Below are 19298 nucleotides of genomic sequence, written 5' to 3'. Positions count from 1 at the left end.
TGATAGAATTTGGTAATTTTAAAATAAGTTGATGGCAAAGTTAGCAGAAGCAAAGCCCCACCAAGTACCCTCTTCTTAAAAGGCTGAAATGATATATCAATATTACCTACTTGGAAATAACAGCAGCACAAGGATCACTTAAGCGTTTTCCTGTTGGGATCCATTTGGCTTACCAAACATGAGCTAGATGCAGTCTCGGAGAAAGAGACCTAAATAGTGACACCTCTACAAGGATGAACTATGCATACTTTTAAGAAAGAATTGTAGACTAAACTCTGAAAGTACTCGGTACCTCTTCAACCTCATCTATTCAGCAGTAATACCCCTGAATTCAGAGAAAATAATAGCTTTCCTTATATTTTTTAATTTAAAAATCATCATATTCCATATATATATATATATGCCTTTATATGCATGTTGCCTATGTTAGTACAGTTTCTAGGTCCTATAGTGACAGGAACCTATCAATAATTTATTTTCAATGTCAATTTTTCCCCCTCTATTCCCAGGGAAATTCAGGGCTTGGTTTCAGCATTGCAGGAGGTACAGACAACCCACACATTGGAGATGACTCAAGTATTTTCATTACTAAAATTATTGCAGGGGGAGCAGCTGCCCAAGATGGAAGATTGCGGTATGTTTTGTACTTGATGTTGTGATACCAAATCTTCTTTGTATCTTTTTCTTGAGAGAAAATAAACAGTGAATAAATACAAATAAGAAACATTATCCTAATAACTAACATAAGGTAGATGTTCAAATATCAAATGAATGAATGAGATAATTGTGCTTTAAGCATTGTTTCCCTCTTTTCATTTAGGAATTCAATTTTATCTTAGAAATTAAACATTTTGAATAATAATTTTGACTAATAATTTAAATATTTCTGAACAAATGTGTAGAAATTGTAGATTTCCCATTGTATTATCAGTTATTCTCTGGGTGGGGAATATGTATAAACTTACTTAAGTTTCAGTTCAGTTCAGTCGCTCGGTCCCGTCCAACTCTTTGTGACACCATGAATTGCAACACGCCAGGCCTCCCTGTCCATCACCAACTCTCAGAGTTCACCCAAACTCAACGTCCATCGAGTCGGTATGCCATTCAGCCATCTCATCCTCGTCCCCTTCTCCTCCTGCCCCCAATCCCTCCCAGCATCAGAGTCTTTTCCAATGAGTCAACTCTTGATGAGGCAGCCAAAGTATCGGAGTTTCAGCTTTAGCATCATTCCTTCCAAAGAAATCCCAGGGTTGATCTCCTGAATGGACTGGTTGGATCTCCTTGCAGTCCAAGGGACTCTCAAGAGTCTTCTCCAACACCACAGTTCAAAAGCATCAATTCCTCAGTGCTCAGCTTTCTTCACAGTCCAATTTTCACATCCATACATGACTACTGGAAAAACCATAGCCTTGACTAGATAGACCTTTGTTGGCAAAGTAATGTCTCTGCTTTTCATTATGCTATCTAGGTTGGTCATAACTTTCCTTCCAAGGAGTAAGCGGCTTTTAATTTCATGGCTGCAATCACCATCTGCAGTGATTTTGGAGCCCCCAAAAATAAAGTCTGACACTGTTTCCACTGTTTCCCCATCTATTTCCCATGAAGTGATGGGACCAGTTGCCATAATCTTAGTTTTCTGAATGTTACGAGCTTTAAGCCAGCTTTTTCACTCTCCTCTTTCACCTTCATCAAGAGGCTCTTCTGTTCCTCTTCACTTTCTGCCATAAGGGTGGTGTCATCTGCATATCTGAGGTTATTGATACTTCTCCTGGCAATCTTGATTCCAGCTTTTGCTTCTTCCAGCCCAGCGTTTCTTATGATGTACTCTGCATGTAAGTTAAATAAGCAGGGTAGGGAATCATATATTGATATATCGTGAGTTTTTATCTCATACCTGGTGGCTCAGGTGGTAAAGAATTTGCCTGCAGTGCAGGAGACCTAGGTTGTTTGATCCCTGGGTTGGGAAGACTCCCTGGAGAAGGGAATGGCTATGCACTCCAGTATGCTTGTCTGGAGAATCCCATGGACAAATGAGCCTGGTGGGCTATAGTCCATGGGGTCACAAAGAGTTGGACAAGACTGAGCAAATAACACACACACGCACCACAAAAAGAAAAGATTAATGCAAACTTTAAATGAATTAACCTGTTTTCTAAATTAAATAAATGTAAGTAACTGGTCTTTCGTTTAATGTTTCATTTCAGAAGATATCCTTAGTATCTTGTAAAGCAAAGATCTTTGGCATCTTTGTTGCTTCCTTAGACACAATCTTAGGTCATAGATTGTGGCACTTTTCCTGTTGCCTTGTTTGTTGTTTTTTACACATGGTGACAGTTTTCTAAAAGTTTTAGAACTAAAGATTTTATATGGTCTGTGAGAAACAGTATTTTATTGTAAGGCTATTGGTGCCTTATGTAGCTCTTCAGTTTCTAAACTTCTCACTGAATATGACAAGTGGTATATTAATGAAGTTAGATATAAAGTTAATAATTTGAACATTCATATAAATGTAGGCATATGCTTCCTGATTTTGTTATTTGCCTTTTATTTGTGCTTCTTGTATGAAAATTAAAATGTTCCATTTGTTCCACTGGAGAACTGACCTGTAGTACTAACTGTAAGGTATCACTGTCTTTGGATATAGAATTTCTTTTCTGTAAACTTAATTTGATACATTATAGAAGTTTAGCGTGATCACTTGAAATATTTTAATTGTAATATTTTAATTGTGTTTTGACGGTGGAGTAATGTTCCATTGTATGTATGTACCACATCTTCTTTATCTGTTCATCTGTTGCTGGACATAGCAGTTGCTTCCATGTTCTGGCTGTTGTAAATAGTGCTGCAGTGAGCATTGGGGAACATGTATATTCTATTACGGTTTTCTCAGGCTATATGCCCAGTGGTGGGATTTGGGGTATTATGGCAGTTCTACTTTTTAGTGTTTTAAGGAACCTCCATACTGTTCTCCATCATGACTGTATCAGTTTACATACCCACCAACAGTACAAGAGAGTTCCCTTTCTTCACACCCTCTTCAAAATTTATTGTTTGTAGATCTTTTGATGATGACCACTTTGACTGGTGTGAGATGATACCTTGTTGTGGTTTTGATTTGCATTTGTCTAATAATTAGTGAAGTTGAGCAACTTTTTATATGTTTGTTAGCCATCTATATATATCTTCTTTGTAGAAATGTCTGTTCAGGTCTTCTACCCATTTTTTTATTGGATAGTTTGAGGTTTTTTTGGTTTTGAGCATGAGCTCCTTGTGTATTTTGAAGATTAATCCATTTTCAGTTGTTTCATTTGCAAATATTTTCTCCCATTCTGAGAGTTGTCTTTTTCTCTTTTTTATGGTTTTCATTGCTGTGCAAAAGCTTTTAAGTTTAATTAGGTCTCATTTATTTATTTTTATTCCTATTACTCTAGTAAGTAGATCAAAGAGCATCTTGCTGTGATTTATGTCAGAGAGTGTTCTGCCTATGTTTTCCACCAAGAGTTTTATAATGTCTGACTTTACATTTAGGTCTTTAATCCATTTTGAGTTTATTTTTGTCCTTGGTGTTAGGAAATGTTCTAATTTCATGCTTTTACATATAGTTGTTCAGTTTTCCCAGCATAACTTATTAAAGAGACAGTGTTTTATCCACTGTATATTCTTGCCTCCTTTGTCAAAGATAAGGTGTACCCTTAGGTGCATGGATTTATCTCTGGGCTTTCTATCTTGTTCCATTGATCTGTATTTCTGTTTTTGTGCCAGTACCATACTATCTTGATTACTGTAGCTTTGTATTATAGTGTAAATCAGGGAGCCTGATGCCTCCAGCTCCATTTTTCTTTCTCAAGATTGCTTTGGCTATTTGGAGTCTTTTTAAAATTAATTTACTTTTGGCTCTGCTAGGTTTTCATTGCTGGGTTTCTCTAGTTTTGGTGAGTGGAGCCTACTTTTCGTTGCAATGAGTGGGAGCTACACTTCCCATTTCAGTGGTTTCTCTTGTTGAAGAGCACCAGCTCTAGAGTACGTTGGTTTCAGCATCTTTGGCACATAGGCTTAGTTGCTCCATGGCACATGAAATCTTTCCTGACCAGGGATCAAACCTGTGTCTCCTGCCTTGGCAGGCAGATTCTTAACCATTGGACCACCAGGGAAGTCCTTTTCAGAGTCTTTTGTGTTTCCATATAAATTGTTAACAAAATTTTTCTATTGGGTTGGCCAAAAAGTTTGTTTGGGTTTTTCCATACAGTCTTAGGGAAAAATCAGAACAAACTTTTTGGTCAACTCAAAAATGCTGTGAAAAATACCACTGGTAATTTGATAGGAATTTCGTTGAATCTGTAGATTGTTTTCGGTTAGTATAGTCATTTTCACAGTGTTGATTCTTCTAATCCAAGAATGTGGTGTATCTCTCCATCTTTGTGTCATCTTTGATTTTGTTTCATTAGTGTCTTCTAGTTTTCTGCATATAGGTCTTTTGCCTCCTTGGGCAGATTTATGTCTAGGTATTTTGTTCTTTTTGTTGCAGTTGTAAATGGGATTGTTTCCTTAATTTCTATTTCTGATTTTTCATTGATAGTGCATAGAAATGCAGAGATTTCTGTGTATTAATTTTGTATCTGCGACTTTACTAAACTCATTGATTAGCTCTAATCGTTTTCTGGTGGCTCTATCTATGTATAGTATCATGTCATCTGCAAACAGTGACAGTTTTATTTCTTCTTTTCCAATTTGGATTTCTTTTATTTCTTTTTCTTCTCTGCTTGTCATGACAAGGACTTCCAAAAACTTTGTTGAATAATAGTGGCAAGAGTGGGCACCCTTGTTCTTGATCTTAGAGGAAATGCTTTCAGTGTTTCACCATTGAGAATAATGTTTGCTGTGGGTTTGTCATGTATAGCCTTTATTATATTGAGGTAGGTTTCCTATATGCCCACTTTCTGGAGAGTTTTTATAATATATACATGTTGAATTTTGTCAAAAGCTTTTTCTGCATCTATTGAGATTATCATGTGGTTTTTATCCTTTCATTTGTTAATGTGGTATATCACATTTTGATTGATTTGCATATATTGAAGAATCCCTGCATCTCTGGGGTGAACCCCTCTTGGAGATCAGTTTCTTTTTTTTTTTCTTTTTTTTTTTTTCAGTTTATTTTTTAATAAACCAATTAATTAATCTGATTTTCCACTGTGACGTTAAGCTAATTATTCCATCTAAACCTTAGATTTCTTATCTTTGAATCACTGCTCTACTGGTCATTATCTGGGTGGCTTTGGGAATGTTATTTAAACTTTGTGCCTCAGTTTTTCCATATGTAAAATAAGGATATAGATAGATCTACCTTACAGATTGTCGTAAGGGTTAAAACACTGAAAGAAGTTCATAGCTTGTGATTAGTACTAAGTAAGTATTTTCTGTTTTTCTAAAGTATTTTAATTTCTGTACATAGACAGCTGTCATTATCGCTTAGTATTTTTGTAAAATAATCTATTATTTGCACTGTTTCCTTTGATGGCCCTTGGGAAGTGTTTGTATTTATATAAGTATTTGATATATTGAAATTTAACATGAAGTTTCTTCTCAGAAAAAAATTGTAATAAATAGTTATCCTTAAAAATGTGAAAATAAAAATTGGCAAAATGAAAAATCAATATTAAATTTTTAATATTTAATTTTAATTTTTAATTTTTCCTTAGAGTCAATGACTGTATTTTGCGAGTAAATGAAATAGATGTTCGTGATGTAACACATAGCAAAGCAGTTGAAGCATTGAAAGAAGCAGGATCTATTGTACGCTTGTATGTAAAAAGACGGAAACCAGTATCGGAAAAAATAATGGAAATAAAGCTCATTAAAGGCCCTAAAGGTATGAACTAAATCCAGCAAAAACAAATTATTAAGTAAGAAATCTGTAAGTGACGTGTAACTCTTAAGTTATATATGACACACATTCTAAGATTAGCAATACTGGTAATCTGTGAATTTGGAGGGTGGGGCTTCCCTAGTGACTCATATGGTAAAGAATCCACCTGCAGTGTGGGAGACCAGGGTTTGATCCCTGGGTTGGGAAGATCCCCTGGAGAAGGAAACAGCTACCCACTCCAGTATTCCGACCTAGAAAATCCCGTAGACAGAGGAGCATGGTGGGCTACAGGCTGGCAGGCAAAGAGTCAGATATGACTGAGCAACTTTCACTTTCACTTTAGTGAATTTTATAATCTCTCTGTTACATCTACTGATTGTTGTTTTAAGTAGCATTCGGCATAAACGTTTTGAAGTCATGTATAGTATTGATATTAACTTGTAATCATTAATCTACAAAGTATATTAAATGTGGATACACAGGATAAGAGAAAATATTAATGAGCATATCATTAATAGTTATATCTGCAGTGAATACTATTAGGATGTGATCTGAATTTTGAAAACATGGATGGGATTGAGGATAAATGGAAATACTGATTCTAATTCGTGGCTTCATGAAAAATGAATAGAGAGCTACAAGTTTGGTATTAAGGCCATGGGATTTATGAATTACTGAAATTCCTTACTTAAAATTAATTCATAGAATATTGAAAAAGAACAAAAACATCTGCATTTCTGAAGTTGTTCTGCCCACCATCGATTTTTTTTTTTTCTTAGTTGTTTTAACCTTGTGGAAGTATTAAAATTGTTAGTAACAAGTGCAATTAAGATGGAAACAAAAGTGAAACAATTTTACATGATTTCTTTGAACTAACACAAATGCATGAGACACTTTAAGCCGTACCTGGGAGGGAAGGGGAAGGTACTTACTTGTAACTGTAGGAGCACTTACATTTGTAATTGCCCTTGATTACAAAATACTTAGGATTTTAAAAATAGGTAAATAGATTCTTTTCTATTTTAGAAAGCATTAATTTGGTGAAATTATCAGCTTATAGAATCTGTTTTCTACTTTTCAGTCATTTCTTTCTGAACTTAGGTTTACATTTATGGGTGAAATTCTAAAACTACTGTTTTCCAAACAGGTCTTGGGTTTAGCATTGCTGGAGGTGTTGGAAATCAGCATATTCCTGGGGATAATAGTATCTATGTAACCAAAATAATTGAAGGAGGAGCAGCTCATAAAGATGGTAAACTCCAGATTGGAGATAAACTTTTAGCAGTAAGTATAAAAAATCCATTGTTTTAAAAATCACTTTGATGTCTTTTTTTTCCTGAAAAACTCTGGAAATTCTACATGCCGAAAATGTTTAAATGACATTTACACGGCCTTTCTTTAGTCAGGACCTGAAAAATGACTTCTTCATTATCTGTTTGCTATTTCTATTTCCTCTGCTAGATCCCTTCTCTTTTTCTTTTATCCTATTTAGGAGCTTGGATGCACAAAATTATTTAATCATAATCCTTAGCTTCGTAACAGTATCATCCTTTGTCGTGTGTGACCTTCTTTTTCCCTTTCTTATTCTAATCTATAATTTTTATTTATAATATAATGAAAACTGCTAGTTATTATGCAACCCCAAAACTAGAATATCAGCAATTTGTGTTTCTCATTCCTTTGCTTTTTAAAGATTGCTTAATCACATACATATGCCTAAGTGTTTAGTATTTTGAAAAAAAAGGCTGTTGTGCAGTATGTAGTCTTTTAATACTTTTTCCCTCAATATTGTTTTACTGAGACTTATCCATATTGCTGCCTAGAGTTGAGATTTAGTGATTTCCCCTATTCATAATATTCTATTCTGAAACTGTAGACTATATCACAATTTATTTATCCAATCGTCATTAATAACTGTCTTAGTTCATATTCCGTACAAAAACAAATCTGAAGAAAAGCTGCTGTGCTGAGGTATTATTTGGAGGTAGAACTTCAGAGAAGCTGGCGTGAGTGGAAATGAAAAGGGAGGCAGAGAATGAGGGAAAGCCAATACAAGGTATTATGTTTCTGAGCTGGCTGTAATTTCATAAGAAAATATAGCTGGTTGCTTATCATATAGGAACAGTCTTCTAGGCAGGCAGTGTGGAACTGCTAAACCTTAGATGCAGCTATCCAAGCAAAAGAAAAGATTGATCTCCTGACCCCTCCTAGTCTCCTCTCTCTTGTTACTTAGAGTCTACCCCACAGGGGTTAACTGTCCTAGATTTCTTGGCTGTGTTACCCTGCCCCTCTGGATGAATGCTAAGAAGGCCAGCTCCCACACTCTGGCACTGCACTTCCCCTGAACCCAGAAGTGTTGAAAAAGCTAGAGCCTCGGTGGTCTAGACACATCAGATGTGGTCTTCTGATATGTTACTCCTCTCATTATGTGGAACATATGAACCACGCCCAAGCCCACCCTTTACTATAGAAGAGGTTGAAATAGTTCGTAATGGTGGGAGATAAGAGTAGCAATAGCCAGGGCTCTCTTGTAAGCAAGCAGCCAAGGCCTAGTGGGCAGGTAGGCTCAAGTGAATCTGGAAAGGCTTACAAAGTCTGATATAGTGGTGATTTGGGTTCTTTCCTCTTACTTATTTATTTGCCCTTTTGAATACCTCTGCTAAGAATAGCTGCTAGTTATTTCTGCTAGTTAATGATAGTGAGGAGGAAGAGACGGTCCTCCAACTGCTTTTCTGTAACTTACCCTCTCGTGGCTATGACTTGTCACTCTTTCCCCAAGCTACAACCAGCACTCCCTCATCTTCACATATACACACATACCCCACTTACGCATACACCAGTTCCAGACAACCTTTCTCCACTAGGTTTCTCATTCTTTTTTTAATTTCTTTTCTTAAAATTTCTTATGTCCTCCTTTATAGTTTCTCCAGAATCAATTTTAAGAATAGGGAACAAGAAATTTACACTGAATTTGCCATTTAATGAGGCTTTTGTGGCCATAACGCCACTGAAATTATTCAGTTTTATCTCTCACTTTAATTGATGAATCAGGCATTTGACACACCTTTTGCCTTCTTGAAACACTCTTTCCAGTTTCCATACTAGTCACCCTCTATCTTGCTATTCCTTTTAACTCACTGGCCATTCCTTCTCTTTCTCCTTCCTGATGCATCTTTTCCCTAACCTCTAAACATTGCACATTTTCTTTTCTCTTTGACAGGTAGTCAAATAGCTTACTAGGTCTCATTGTACATGATAGTAATAAGTTTTGTTTTCTGAACTTCAGTCTCCTTATGTATGTCTCAAGAGTCATCTCAAATATACAATTGGCCTTCTGTGTCCATGAGTTCCACATCTGTGGATTTAACCAACTGAGGATCAAAAATACTTGCAGGGGAAGAATTCCAAAAAGTTCTCAAAACCCTAAATGTATTGGCTGCAGGCTGACAGCTATTCACATGGTGTTTATATTGTATCAGGTATGATAAGAAATCTGGAGATGATTTAAGTAAGAGAGGGTGTGTTGTTCACTCACTAAGTCATGTCTGACACTTAGCAACCCCATGGACTGCAGCATGCCAGGCTTCCCTGTCCTTTACTGTCTCCTGGTTTGCTCAAACCCATGTCCATTGAGTTGGTGATGCCATCCAACCATCTCATCCTCTGACATCCCCTTCTCCACCTGCCTTCAATCTTTCCCAGCATCAGGGTCTTTTCAAATGAGTCAGTTCTTTGCATCAGGTGGCCAGAGGATTGGAGCTTCAGCATCAGTCCTTCCAGTGAATGTTCAGGACTGATTTCCTTTAGGATTGACTGATTGAATCTCCTTGCTATCCAAGGGACTCTGAAGAGTCTTCTCTAGCACCACAATTCAAAAGCATCAGTTCTTTGGCACTCAGCCTTCTTTAAGGTCCAACTCTCACATCCATACATGACTACTGGAAAAACCTTATCTTTGACTATTTGGACCTTTGTCGGTAAGGTGATCTCTGCTTTTTAATATGCTGTCTAGGATTGCCATAACTTTTCTTCTAAGGAGCAAGTGTCTTTTAATTTCATGGCTGCAGTCACCATCTGCAGTGATTTTGGAGCCCAAGAAAATAAAATCTGTCACTGTTTCCGCTTTTTCCCCATCTATTTGCCATGAAGTGATTGGACCAGATGCCATGATCTTAGTTTTTTGAATGTTGAGTTTTAAGCCAGCTTTTCACTGTCTCCTATCACCCTCATCAAGAGGCTGTTTAGTTCCTCTTTGCTTTCTGCCACTAGAGTAGTATCATCAGCATATCTGAGGGTATTGATATTTCTCCCAGCAATCATGATTCCAGTTTGTGATTGATCCAGCCCAGCATTTCACATGATGTACTCTGTATAGAAGTTAAATAAGCAGAGTGACAGTATACAGCCTTGATGTACTCCTTTCCCAATTTGGAACCAGTCCATTGTTCCGTGTCCAGGTCCAGCTCTTTTTTCTTGATCTGCATACAGGTTTCTGAGGAGACAGTAAGGTGGTCTGCTATTCCCATATCTTTAAGAATTTTCCACAGTTTGTTGTGATCCAGACAGTAAATGGCTTTAGCATGGTGAATATTTTGGAATTCTCTTGCTTTCTTCATGATCCAGCAAATGTTGGCAGTTTGATCTCTGGTTCCTCTGCCTTTTCTAAATCAGCTTGTACATCTGGAAGTTCTTGATTCACTTACTGCTGAAGCCTAACTTGAAGGATTTGAGCATAATCTTGCTAGCATGTGAAATGAGCACAATTATACAGTAGTTTGAACATTCTTTGGAATTGCCCTGCTTTGGGATTAGAATGAAACTGACCTTTTCTAGTCCTTTGGCCACTGCTGCATTTTCCAAATTTGCTGACATATTGAGTGCAGCACTTTAGGATCTTTTAGGAGCATCATCATTTAGGATTTTAAGTAACTCAACTGTAATACTATCACCTCCACTAGTTTTCTTCCTAGTAGAAAGCTAGGCTTTCTGAGACTTCCTAATGCCTATTTGACTTCACACTCCAGGATGTCTGGCTCTAGGTGAGTGACCACACCATTGTGGTTATCTGGGTCATTAGACCTTTTTTGTATAGTTCTTCCATGTATTCTTGCCACCTGTTTTTAATCTGTTTTGCTTTTGTTAGGTCCTTACCGTTTCTGTCCTTTTTTGTGCCCATCCTTACATGAAATTTTCCCTTGGTATCTCCAATATTCTTGAAGAGATCTCTAATCTTTCCCATTCGACTGTTTTCTCTTATTTCTTTGCATTGTTCACTGAAGAAGACTTTTTATCTCTTCTTGCTATTCTCTGGACCTCTGTATTCATTTGGGTATATCTTTCCTTTTCTCTGTTGCTTTTCATTTCTCTTCTTTTCTCGGCTATTTGTAAGGCCTCCTTAAGACAGCCATTTTTGCCTTCTTGCATTTCTTTTTCTTTGGGATGATGTTGGTCACCGTTTCTTGTACAGTGTTATGAACCTCCATCCAAGGGACGCTATGTGTATGCAAATTCTATTCCATTTTACATAGAGCTTGAGAATCTGCAGAATTTTTTTTATCCTTAAGAAGGGTAATTTGGGCACTGGGGTCATAGAATCATTCCCCCACAGATACCAAAGGACAACTGTATCTAAAAATAAACTTCCAAGTCACAGCAAACTTGCCCAACCCTGCCACCCCCAGTTCTGCACTTTGCATAATTTTCACATCTAATTAAATGGGAACTTTATCCTGTTTTGCCCAGGTCTGAAACTTTAGGATCGTTCTCTTTCTTTCCCTCTCCACATTGAATCCCTTAGCAAATCTTATTAGCTCTTTATTCAGTTATCTAATGCTGCATAAGAAAACACTAAAATTAGTGACTAAAATGACAACAGTTATTTATTTACTTATACTTATGCAATTTGGATGGGTTTGGCCAGGACAACATGTCTTTACTCCTTGTAATATCTACTGGGGTGGCTAAACTAGGGCCACGGATCCACTTTCAAGCTGGATTATATATAGTGGAAGAGTTAGTTTTGCCTGTTAGCTGGGAGCTCAAGTGGGGATGGCTAAGTTGGGCTTCTTAATAAGATGGCCAGGTTCCAAGAGAAAAATACCATGAGTAAGCTTTCCAAGAAGATAGCTCTAATGTGTGGCATTTATTGATCCTCGCTTTGTGTCATAGCTACTAATGTCTCATTGCAGGCCATCAGATGAACAGTATACCACAGGTGAATATTTCAGAATGCAGACAGTCCTCACTATACACTGTAGGGTAGGACCATAAGAATGACCATACAGCTGAAACCCTGCAAGGCTTTATTAGTAATCAGTGGGAAAGTTAGGATTGTTCTGTGACCTTTAGAAATTTTTGTCAAAACATTAAAAAAAAATGTACAGTCGGTTATAAAGTTGCATGTTAGAGAAATGGAAAATATACTAAAATGAACATTTGTCTAGTACATTATAATTTAAAACACTAGAAACATTCTGCTATGTCTAGAATGGATAATCATCCAGGACCTTTGTATAGCACAGGGAACTCTGCTCAATGTTATGTGGCAGCCTGGATGGGAGGGAAATTCGGGGGAGAATGAATAATGTACATGTATGATTAAGTCCCTTTGCTGGCTGCGGGAAACTATTACAACATTGTTAATTGACTATACTCCAATATAAAATAAACAGTTCAAAGGCAAGCATATACACCCAAAAAAATGTTTACTGAAAAGAGGAACAGTCTAAACCTGATGCTAGCAGAAGAGAAAGGATTAGGGCAAAACTTAACAACATAGGGAATAGGACAGCCATAGAGATCAACAAAACCAAAATTGGGCCTTCGAAAAGATCAACAAAATTGACGAACCTTTAGCTAGACTGACAAAGGAAAAATAGCTCAAATTTCTAAAAGTAGGAAGGAAAGAGAGAGCATAAGGACAATACTTTTATTTATAAGCAACTCAATACCAACACATCAGGTAACTTAGATGAAATAGACACATTCCTAGAAAGACACAACTACCATTCCTGTTCAGTAGTATACTAAAGATTCTACCCAGAGGAATAAAGAGGGGGAAAAAAAATACGGCATTCAGAGCGGGAAGGAAGAAGTAAAACTTTGGGGATTTTCTTTTAGGTGAATAGTGTGTGTTTAGAAGAAGTTACTCATGAAGAAGCAGTAACTGCCTTAAAGAACACATCTGATTTTGTTTATTTGAAAGTGGCAAAACCCACAAGTATGTATATGAATGATGGCTATGCACCACCTGATATCACCAACTGTAAGTCTGTTTGCTTATAATCTATCTTATTTCCTTAGACATGATAAATTTTAATGAATGTTCCCAATATAAAGTTTAAACATTATACAAATATTTAAAACAGAAGTGTTAAACATTTTAACCTAATAATTTTAAAAAATCAATTTTAAGTCAGAATCTTCATAATAATAAGGTGGGTGAGTTTTTCACTTTTTCACCTGTAATGTCATAGCAATAATTATTTAAGGCATTGATTCTTAAACTTTTATGTAAATGATAGCCACCAAAGGTATTTGCTCAAAATGGAGATTCTTGTTTTGTTCTAATAATTTTGAGATGGAACACAGAAAGATACTTGAACAAATAATTATTTTAATAAGCAAGGTAATTCTGATACTTCTAGTGCTGCCGATTCATGGGCTGTGCTTTGAGAAATAATAACTTAAGACTTGGGCTTTTCTATGCTCCCAACTGTGTGAGCACAGATACCATCTTTGTACTTCAAACTCTTAGTGTATTACGTAATACAGTTGTGCATAATACGATTGAATTTCCTAGAATCATAGTGTAATGAAAGTACCTAGGTAATTTTAAGCTTCCTGTGTGATTTTCTTTTTTTAATATACAAGCTGAGATGAAATGTAAATGTATTTTAAATGTGTTCATGTTGATTGAAAAATGAAAGTTTTATTTGGTATATTGAATCAATACTAGAAGCACCCATATGTAATAATGACCGATATACTCTATAATCTGCTTTTCCAAGTTTTCCTTTTCTAAATTACAGAATTTTAGAGATATTTGTGATTTTGTAATAATATTCAGTCTCTTTAATGAACAGAGATGATGTCTTATACTTCATTTGTGTCAGAACTTTACTACTTGCTGAAAATTGTTCCATATATTTGGCTTGCACAGGGCTTTATGTAATTTTTATTTATTAGCAGCAGCAAATTGAATGATAAGCTCTTTTATTTACCAATTTAAATATTGATCTTATTTATTATGCTGCCTTATCTGTTCAAGACAACTAAGTGCCAGTTAATAGATTGAGAATTGACATCCTGATTATGGTCAAATATACAAAAAAACAGGCTGCCGCTTACAGTTGAACTAGAAAGAAAATGTTACTTTTTATTGAATTATCTCTTTTATATAAAATAATATGACATGTAAAAAATAGGAGAGCTGGTCCTAAAGAGTAGTAATTAAATAATATTTGATTGTTTTCCCTATAGTCATATGTAGAATATTTCTTGCCTTTTTTTATCTGTTTTTAAACTAATAGAATATTGTGAAAAAGTTAAAGTTTACATTGCTAGTTCAACTTTATCATAAAAGTGTTCTGTTTCATTCTCTTTGTGTGAATTTTGTTATACACTTCCAGACCATGTTCATACTATGCATACAATTCATAAATAACTTACTTATGTGTGTTTTAAGATGCATTTATGTTTGAAAATTTTTTACATCAATGGTTTTTACCTGTTGGCTCTCCTGAAGCCCTTGCCATCAGACTGTTCAACTTACTGCCTATTCCTTATGTTAGTCATCTAGTGTCCTCCCCATCAGTGTGGCTTTAGTTACGGAAGATATTAGTGGTGCCCTCATTGTCCTTTGATACTATTATTCACATTGTCATCCTTAGTGATGACCAGTCAAAACCCACACTGATTCATTCAATAACCAGGCTTCTTTTTTTGCTGATCTGTTTCTAACTCTCCTGCCCTCCACTCCAACTCAGATACTTGCTTCCAAGATAATAATTTAGATCTTATCAATTGTCAGTACCTTCACCATGTCCAAAATCTTGATTTAAATCATCTCATTCTCTGACTGCATCCATCAGTTTATTTACTCCTAACAGTTCATCTTCATTTTGATCTTCAGTCATTTGGATGCCATTACTTGGTTGTTTCTTTGTGTCTCTACTTGTCTTCTTTTTTTTTTTTTTTTTTTACACCACCAAAGTTTACTTCTGCCCCACACAATATGCTCTGTTGGCAGGGGCTCTGCTCCACACAGTCACTCAAGGATCCAGGCTGGCTGATGGGCTGTCATCTTCCATTCCCTGGATTATTTCAACTGAGGTGCAGACTCTCCAGCCCCACACTGGCCCCATCACATCTTACTGCATGAGTCTCCACTGTGCATGGTTATGTTGCCATCCGGATGCTAATGGATTTTGAGTCTGCATCCCTCTTTGGTCTGTGAATAGCAGCCTCGCAGTGACCTTCTGTTCAAGCTTACTGCTCTGCTTGTCCGAGTCAGTTCTCAACACAGCAGTGGGGTGATCTCTTTGAAATTTGTCAGATGACTGACTTCTCTGCTCAGAATCCTGCCTTGACACTTAGGATAAAATACATCTTCCTTTCCTGCTTCTTTCTTCCTGGTCTCTCTGCTCCAGCCCCGCTGGCCTCTGCTGTTCCACCTCTATGCCTGTCGCTCTTTCTGCTACGAACCTTCTTCCCTGTCCTCTTAGCGTGCTAGATTTTTCTCCTTAGCACTGTCACCACCTGGCAGAACAGCTGTCAGTCTCCCCCTCCTCCACACAATAGAGCTTCACCGCTTTCTCCACTTCTGCTCATGGTGTGGTACCCAATACAGTTCTCCTACCCGTGCCTCTGGGAAACTCACTCTGGGCCTGCAGCTTCTTCTTCATCCTAGAAGCCACAGCATCTCTTGTCTTCTTTTTTAACTTAGCCTCCTTGGTTTGTCATTATATTCAGTTCACTGCATATATCTTCTACTTTCTTGCCTTCTTCATCTTCACTGGCAGAACCTTAGTTCAGCTTGCTGTCTTCATCTAGTCTTGCTCCCGAAGAAGCAGAACATGACTGGAGAAAAGCTCAGAATTATAATTTAGCTATGACCGTAAATCTAAGATGGGGTCATGCTCTTAACAGTTGTAATGCACCTATGGATAATAGCCAAAATATGGTACCCAAGAATCAATCTGGGGTCTCCTGCATTGCAGGTGCATTCGTTACCAACTGAGCTATCAGGGAAGCCCACTCAGGAATAAAAGGAAGTTTATTACTGAATAAAAAAAGTTCATTGGATCTGATAAACCAGTGGTTCCCAACCTTTTTGGCACCAGGGACCGGTTTCATGGAAGACAATTTTTTGATAGGTGGGGCAGATAGAGGGAAGGTTCAGGCAGTTACTGTGAACAATGGAGAGTGGCCTCTGAAGCTTGTTCACCCACCACTCACCTCCTGGTATGCAGGTGAATTCCTAAACGGCACTGTTAAGCGGCCTGGGGTTTGGGGATCTCTGTGATAAAGAACATAGTTTCTTTGTTGACGTTAAAATTCTCATGCTTTTGCGTTATGTATCTTTTCACTTTTAATTTATATTCTCTTCAGATGAAAGATGTTGTTAAACTTCTGACCCCTCACTGATCTCTTCCTACTTTTACCTTGAGTTCTTCCACTTGGCTTCTCTCCTAAACTTTGGAGAGTTTGGGTCATTAACCAAGATATCTAAGGGAAATATTCAGGCTCCCTTGTTTTATAGTTCTCTGAGGAATCTTAATTACTTAGGATTTGCGGTATAGGAAATGGCATTGTTTTATCTGATTATTCTTTAGACAGTCATTTCTCTGATAGAAACATTAATTTTTAGTTACTGCCATATGAAATACATGCCTTACATGTGAGAATGACTCCTTCAGAAAGGATCCATCCAAAGGCAAAGTCTGGATATGGTAGGGAAAAGGTACATTTTCTGGCTTGGGCAGTTGACTGAGTTTCTTGCCCAGTGGGTTTTTTTGTTGTTGTTGTTCATTTGTTTCAGCCAAACTTGTTAATGCAGCGAAGAAATTTGAGTCAGAAATCAGTAAACTCTGGACTTTAAAAGGCCAGTGATAATAATGGTTCACGTGAATGTCAGTCGCTTTCGGCCATCATGCCAGTTCCATTGAAAATCAGATATTCTTACATATCATGCCAGGAAAGACTTTGGTCTTCAGAAGAGCCATTGATAGAAAGTCCTTTGGCTCAAATGCAAAACATCATCTTACATATGAATTGGACAGGAAACAACTGCTAATGTAGACTGCAAGCTCATAAAATCAAAGACGCAGCAGACTTCGAAACCATTTACTGTCAGTAGATCTGTCTTTTTCCTTTTTGTGTGATTACAGAAACATACAGATGCATAGACACTATCTCCTTTTGATAGAGCATACATTCTTTTCAGTATCCTGTATTTATAGTCATTACCTACTGTCTTTCACTCAGGCTGCTTCATTCTTAAAGTTACCTCTCTGGCCACTATAGTAATTTGAAGTAATGATCCTTGCATATTTTTGTTTTCCTGATAGGTATTAACAGTGCTTTGTACATGGAGAGATTGGTGGTTAAGTAATAAATATTTCAGCTAGATTTTTGAAATGCCTTGTACCTTTATCATAGTTAATACCTCAAGAAAGTTAAGTATTGCTTTCTACATTTTTCAATAATCACATAATTCAAGTGCATTGTGGTTTTGGAAGTTACAACTGAAATGTGTTGCTTACCTGGGTCAGAAATAACTTTATAATTTTCTGTTCTTACCTCTTAGTAGAACTACAACTGATGGACTGTATTGATGTTTATTATTATTGAAATGAAATTATTACTGGAGTTTTGCTTATATTTTTTTGTTTCTTTACTAGGTTACCATTTTTGGGGGGGTACATTAAAAAGGATAATTATGAATTGGATTGACAAATCTGATTTGGTGTCAGGGCATGTCCTTTTTTTCCCTTTACATTTTAGAGCAGTTTTAGGTTCACAGGAAAATTAAGCAAGGATCCAGAAGTGTCCCACCTCCATAGCTTTTCCTATTATCAACATCTCCCACCAGAGTGGTACATTAGTTCCAACTGATGACCCTACATTGCCACATCATTACCCAGAGCCCATAGTATACTTTAGGGTTCTCTCTTGTTGTACATTCTGTAGGGTTGGATAAATGTATAATGACATGTACCAGCTATCAGTATCATACAGCACAGTTTCATTGCCCTAAAAATCCTGTACTCTGCCTATTCATCCCTCCCGCTCCTCTAACCTCTGGCATCCTCTGATCATTTTACTGCCTCCATAGTTTTGCCTTTTTCAGAATGTCATGTAGTTGGAATCATACAATATGTAGCCTTTTAAAATCTGAACTTCTTATACCTAAAACTAACACAACATTGTAAATCAGCTGTACTCATAAAAATTTAAAAATATATATATCACATTTTGATTTTCATAAAATATGTTCTATATAATTTGATTAACATTTCATACTTTACCTGAAACATACAAAATGGCATTGACTATATCATGTATATCCAATTGAAATACCAAAGTTATACCCAAAAACCTCAAACTCCTTAAAAACAAAAAAATAATTCAGCCCTCTGCTGATTTTGCCAAATTTGAGTTAAAAATTCAAAAGTATTTTAAAATCACACAGGCTAAAGTTTTCCATAAACCTGTTGAATTAAAGAAGGCATAGTAGATATTTGAAAGAAAAGCAAAAAGCCTCCTTTCGCATAGTAATGTGCAGGAATTTTTAACTCCTTTGGGTAAATAACCAAGGAGTGCAATTGCTGGATCGTGTGGTAAGACTGTTTAGTTTTATAATAAACAGCTAAATTGTCTTCCAAAGTGGCTGTACCATTTTGCATTTCCACCAACAATGTATGAGAGTTCCTGTTACTCCACATCCTCACAAGCATTTGGTTTTACCATTGTTCTGTTTTTTTAGCCATTCTAATAGTTGTACAGCAGTATCACATTGATTTAATAAGCATTACCTTAGTGCAGGAGACAAAGGAGATGTACGTTTGATCACTGGTTTGGGAAGGTCCCCTGGAAGGGGAAATAGCCACCCACTTCTGTATTCTTGCATGGAAAATCCCATGGACAGAGGAGCTTGAAGGCCTGTAGACCATGGGGTCACAAAGAGTTGGACATGACTTAGCAACTGAGTATGTATGCACACACATGTGATGGATCATATGTATTTTTTTCTGAATATTGAACCAACCTTGCATACTTGGGATAAATCCCAGATGCTTGTGGTATATAATTTTTTTATACATTGTTGGATTTGATTTGCTGACATTTTGTTGCAGATTTTTCCACTTACGTTCATGAGAGATGTTGTTCTATAGGGTTTTTTTCCTTAAGATTTCTTTGTCTGGTTTTGTTA

At 36.7% G+C, this 19298-nt stretch overlaps 1 protein-coding gene across 5 annotated transcripts in view; it reads left to right on the top strand.

The window, feature by feature from the left end:
- DLG1 (discs large MAGUK scaffold protein 1) overlaps positions 1-19298 on the top strand; it is a 268658-nt gene that overhangs the window by 158694 nt on the left and 90666 nt on the right. For all 5 annotated transcript variants that reach the window (XM_068969482.1, XM_068969640.1, XM_068969650.1 and 2 more), the window contains 4 exons: positions 510-634; positions 5697-5866; positions 7011-7147; positions 12983-13127. In XM_068969482.1, the coding sequence (XP_068825583.1) occupies positions 510-634; positions 5697-5866; positions 7011-7147; positions 12983-13127 (577 nt within the window). The remainder of the gene's footprint in view (positions 1-509; positions 635-5696; positions 5867-7010; positions 7148-12982; positions 13128-19298) is intronic.

This window comes from Capricornis sumatraensis, chromosome 1 (genome assembly GCF_032405125.1).
Source record: "Capricornis sumatraensis isolate serow.1 chromosome 1, serow.2, whole genome shotgun sequence".
Classification (NCBI taxonomy): Eukaryota; Metazoa; Chordata; class Mammalia; order Artiodactyla; family Bovidae; genus Capricornis; species Capricornis sumatraensis.
This window is presented reverse-complemented; position numbering and strand designations above follow the sequence as displayed.